General features: G+C 45.1%; 1 protein-coding gene across 1 annotated transcript; it reads right to left on the reverse strand.

The window, feature by feature from the left end:
- Positions 1-557: 557 nt before the first annotated feature.
- Positions 558-3173, reverse strand: LOC311236957 (uncharacterized protein). The gene is made up of 3 exons (XM_084324764.1): positions 3040-3173; positions 2454-2553; positions 558-2352 (listed from the first exon to the last, which is right to left on the reverse strand). The coding sequence occupies exons 1-3, from the start codon at positions 3144-3146 to the stop codon at positions 1399-1401; spliced, it is 1161 nt and encodes a 386-aa protein (XP_084180890.1). The 5' UTR covers positions 3147-3173; the 3' UTR covers positions 558-1398.
- Positions 3174-5424: the final 2251 nt, after the last annotated feature.

The raw sequence follows: 5424 nt of genomic DNA on the forward strand, positions 1-5424 counted from the left end.
CATCCCTGTATCGATACAGTATCGCCACGCAAAGTATCGCGATACTACCACGTATCGATTTTTTCCCCTACCGACTATCCTGTACCCGCTGACCCCTGCCTGTCCGACACTCTCGCCCCCGGACTGACTGTAAGAGCGCTTCCCCCGTGTATCGACCCCTGCCTGGACACTTGACCATTCTATATTAAATATACCCATATTGGGTTTGAACAAGACCTGTCTGCATATTGGGTTCAGTACACAGTGATAGTTGTAGTATCTGTGTCGAAGCATTTTTTATTTCCTTCTAGCCAGGGAATTCTAAAACAAAATGTTGTCCCACAACATATGGCAGTGGTTGGTTGGCCACAGGAGTCTTGATGATGAAATGCACTGTTCAAAGTCAATGCATGTAAATGTAATCCATGTCTGGTGACATACTCAATATCTGCATCACATCACCCTGTGGGATATGGCCCACCAGCTCACAAAAAAAATCAAGTGTAGAAGTCAATCAATCAATCAATTTCTTTAATGACCACCCAGCCAGGCTGGTGGAATTTGGTTTCAGTGCATAGCATAGCAGTTCCAACATAAAACATAGAACATATAACATCACTTACAGCGTACATAAAAGAAAACACAATTACATAGATACAGTTCAGAGTTGTCCATGTCCATGTCAGCAGAGGTAAGTAAGTAAGTAGAAAGCTTGATTGTGATTGCACAATACAGCACGAGATTGGTTCGTGCAGCACCTAAAATAACGATACCTACATACCCACTCTACCACACAACACATCCATGATGTACCTATAGACATACTAGGGGTGTAACAGTACACAAAAACCACGGTACGTTATGTACCTCGGTTTTGAAGTCAAGGTTGTTGTTCCACTCAGGGGTGATGTAGTGTGCAGTAACTAATTGTACTTGTAGGGCTGTCAACGAATATTCTATATTGAAATTAATAATCGACTTGTAAAAAAAAAAAAAAATTATAATAATTATTATATTAGATTGTGAAAAAAACAGCCCCCGGTGGGCGGACGTTAGTGGTTAACATACCGTTGTATTCGTTCGGTACACTACACAGCCGTTCGGTACGGCACACACTGAAACTTGTTCGGTATGGATACGTGTACCTTTACACCCCTAATACATACATTTGTTGTACCCATACTCACTGACACACCATGACCACCCATTCATGTACCCACTCATATCCCCTGCTACATATGCACTTATTCACAGGAACATTAAAAAGGTTTAAAAAAGCATTGCAAAATCAGTAGAAAAAAATATTGCACATTAACAAATACCATTATTGCTCATGTCCCAACATCCGTCATATTGCACATACAAGTATATATTATAGTGAGGTAGATGTAGAGGCAATAGGGGGGGGGGGGTGATTGTTCAGTGATGGCTCTCGGGAAGAAGCTGTTCTGAATCCTGTGTGTGGCATTGGCAGAGAGGTGATGTTTCCAAACTGAAACAAATGATATCCCTATGGTGATTTGCACCTATGTTCTGGTGTACTGCTGGTGGCTCATCATCGGCTTCTACCTGATCTTCATCCTCTTCAGCTTGGTCAGTGGGCTCTATGCATATGTTGTGAAGGATGCAACAGGCAGAGACTGCTGTGCTGATGTTCCTGGTTTCCTTCATATGCAAACATCTAAGCCTCCTGAACTTGCTTTTGAGGATGCCGAAGGAATGTTTTATCGCCACATGAGCAGCATTCAACCGTTTGTTGAAGTGCCTTTGCCTTGCAGTTAAATGCCCGTTGTCCCTGTAGGGCTTCATAAGCTGGGGCATTAGTGGGTACGCAGAGTCCCCAATGATGTGCATTCCATCAGGCACCAGGGACTGGGGATCTGCTTCTAGCAGCCGGCCAACCTCTGACACCCGAAATGATCGTGCATCACGCCAGCTACCAGGGTCGCCCACACAGACATGACAGAACCGCCGCTGGCTGTCACAGTACCCAGTTAGTATTACTGAATAGAACTGCTTTCTATTCAGGTACGCCACTGGGTTCTCACAGTGTGGTCTCACAATGGGAATGTGGCATCCATCGACAGCACATACTGTGTTCGGGAATCCTGCTGCCCTAAATCCTACCTCTGAGGAATGCAGGGCTTGCCCTGTGGGCCAGGAAATGTGGTGTGACAGGTGTGCATTTACTAGTGCACAGAATTCGTGCAGATGTTTGGACACAGTGGATTTGGTGGTGTTAAACCTGTCTGCAACACCCCTGTAGGACTCTTGGTTTGAAAGAGTCCACAGACAGGCAAGGACACTGTGAGTAAGTGGCAACTTGGTGTGCAGTTTGTTGTTGTAAACGGGGCCAAGAGCCGTCATCAGCTCCTGAATGGTTGAGAAAAGAGCAAAGGGGAGTGAATGGTGTAACAGCATTGGCTTTAATACTGTAATAGCATACATAGAATGTCTGCTGATTGTATACATACCTCCACGTGCCCACGGGAGAGTCTAAAGTGACTTTTAAAGTCTGAAGGGCTATAGTTTGGGACCACTTCTTCCACAAATTGTTTGATCTTGGGAACCGATCTAGAACAGAAGGCAGACACATAGCAACTTCGGCATAATGATTACTTTAAGGACAACTATCTAGTGTAGGCTAATACAAATGACAACAATGTAATGGACTTGCATTGGCGACATTTTAAGTAGCCTGGACCTTGTTGAAAATGTATTTACAAGTATGGCATGCACCATTTGATTGATCTGTAAAGTGCATCATTTAGGAAATGTGTCGTGATTATACTGTGTAAATACACCACTATCTTGTCGATAGGGCAAACAAAATAATATGAGGGGGGCAAATGTGTAGGAGCTGACTATATTTATTAATTTGATAGAGTAAGAGCAAGATTGCCCCCCATTTCGCAAGAGGGGTGATTGATTACATGATGTAGAATCGACCTATTACTAGAAATGCTTTGTACAACCACAACACTAGATTGAACGCTTTTTTTTTTTATTGCAAAATCACTGAAATAACACTTGAACCGCTACAGTGCTACAGCGAATTACCTCCACGGACGACGTCCGTCTTCAGTTTCTTCACGCAACATTTGTCGGACTTCGATTGCATCCAATTCGTCGGCAACGAAGAACGCAAACGCGATATCTTCTGCCATTACGAGACCAGCAGAATAGTCCACAGTCCATGAAGTGGCCACCTCGTTTGTTTTCGAGGCGAGCTGTGTGATTTTTTTTCGTAGCCGCAGTTTGAGAAGACGCTCTCTGATTGGCTAGCCCGCATACAGTGAAGACCCTCTCTGATTGGTTTAGCTCCGAAGGGCTCTTCCGCCTTGTACATCCATAGAATACTAGATAGCTTGCCCGCGCTGCCGGCCAATGGAGAGCGACGTCACTGAACCGCCGCCATCTTGCTCCAGTTAGCCTTGAGTGAGAGTGAGTGAGCTGCACAGACAAAAATACTCATAACTTGCTGAAATATTGACGGATTTACAAACGGTTTGGTTTATTACAAGCATTATTAACGTGGCTATGATTCAAGCGGTTTGTAAAAAAAAAAAACATCTTTAATTATTTTTTTTATAAGTATGCAGTATCATAACTACATCTTTGATGTCTATAGCAAACCAACCCGTTTGTAAATCCGTCAATATTTCAGCGAGTTATGAGTATTTTTGTCTGTGCAGCTCACTCACTCTCACTCAAGGCTAACTGGAGCAAGATGGCGGCGGTTCAGTGACGCTGGTGACTCCGCCTTAAGCTATCTAGTGTTCTATATATATCTGCTTCGAACTGGTTATGCTTTGGCCAATTGGCCCTCTTCTTTCGAAGTGGGTTATGCTTAGTTAGAGTTTATCTTTAGAGCAGGGCGATGGACCACCAGCCCTGATTCCAAACTCTAAGCATAACCTACTTCGAAAGAGGGCCAAAGCATAACCACTTCTTCTTCTTCTTCTTCTTTAGAATTTCCGGCAGTGTAGACTCATCGTGGCGTATTACTGCCCTCCGCAGTTCTTTTGATTGAGCTCTTCTTCTTCTTCTTCCTCTTCTTTCTTCTTTTGAATTTCCCGCAGTGTAGATGCAACATGGCGTATTACTGCCCTCCTCAGTTCTTATACTACGCTAGTAGTATGGTTTCCATATTATGGTCTCTGGTAAATCAACTTTTTATTGTTTACACTCTTCTTCTTCTTCTCATCTTCAAAACACATTACTATCGTCTCTGTCTCCTTCTTCTCTGCTCCTCTTGTCTGTCTCCTTCTTCTCTGCTCTTGTCATACAATATTGTCAACACCCAAAAAAAAAAATCACCCCCTCAGGCTCCGAAGCAGACCCAAACACGGAACAAAAAACACCCGACAGCCCACAAGTGTGGCCTCCACCCACAGCCGACCGCTCCAAAACAGCACCCAACCAGAACAAAGCAAAAACCAATGAACAAGAAAACATCTACAAAATGCAAACAAATGCACATCAAACGCCGAACAAAAACCACTCGGAGCACACCCGCCACCAGGCATGAGAAACAACAAGAAGCGACAGAGAGCCCCGGTGGGGAGATCAGGGGCCCCCCCGCCACCTCCCACCGCCCCCCATGTTCGGCCACATGCCCTCCGGCGACAAATGTGCCGTGAACAGCCTCCACCCAACATCCACCACACGCCCATTCACATTCCACAAACACCGCGACACCCATCCATCTCCACCCCATTCCAGCTGAACACCACTCCAAAGCAATCAACTGCAAGCAAAAGCCACACCCGGCAAGCCACCAAATGTCCACATCCACTTCAGAGCCAGAGAAAACCTGAGTCCCGATCTTGATCCACCTCCACCTCTCCAATCACAATCACGCTCTCAACATGGCGTATTACTGCCCTCCGCAGTTCTTATGCTTCGCCCACACTTGAGAAAGTTTACACTCTTCTTCTTCTTCTCATCTTCAAAACACATTACTATTGTCTCTGTCTCCTTCTTCTCTGCTCCTCTTGTCTGTCTCCTTCTTCTCTGCTCCTCTTGTCATACATCACAATACAAACATCATCTCCTCTCTTGAAGGGCCCCCCCAAGAGGGGGAACCCTCCATCTCCGTTCGAAGCAGAAAATATATACAAGGCGGACATTTCTATCCCAGAGCCCTTCGGAGCTAAACCAATCAGAGAGGGTCTTCGCTGTACGCGGGCTAGCCAATCAGAGAGCGTCTTCTCAAACTGCGGCTCGCCTCAAAAACAAGCGAGAGTGGACGATTGCAGCCGGGGGAGGAGTCAGGAAGTCGAACACTTCGTCTTCAGTTAACGAAAGCCTGCTCGCTTAGTCTCGCTTGATTGATTGATTGATTGGTTGAAAATGGTAACAGATTGCAGAATGGGTACAATACAGTACAGCTCAATACACAATTGTTAAGGGGATGCAGACCAGAGAAAAACTTTCGTCTTG

This window comes from Notolepis coatsorum (genome assembly GCF_963971535.1).
Source record: "Notolepis coatsorum genome assembly, chromosome: 11".
Classification (NCBI taxonomy): domain Eukaryota; kingdom Metazoa; phylum Chordata; class Actinopteri; order Aulopiformes; family Paralepididae; genus Notolepis; species Notolepis coatsorum.

Coding starts and splice junctions, on each gene's coding strand:
- LOC311236957 (XM_084324764.1), bottom strand. CDS start 3,146: ATGGCAGAAGATATCGCGTTTGCGTTCTTCGTTGCCGACGAATTGGAT. Junction 2,554..3,039: donor GACGGACGTCGTCCGTGGAG/GTAATTCGCTGT, acceptor CTTCTGTTCTAG/ATCGGTTCCCAAGATCAAAC. Junction 2,353..2,453: donor TCTCCCGTGGGCACGTGGAG/GTATGTATACAA, acceptor TCAACCATTCAG/GAGCTGATGACGGCTCTTGG.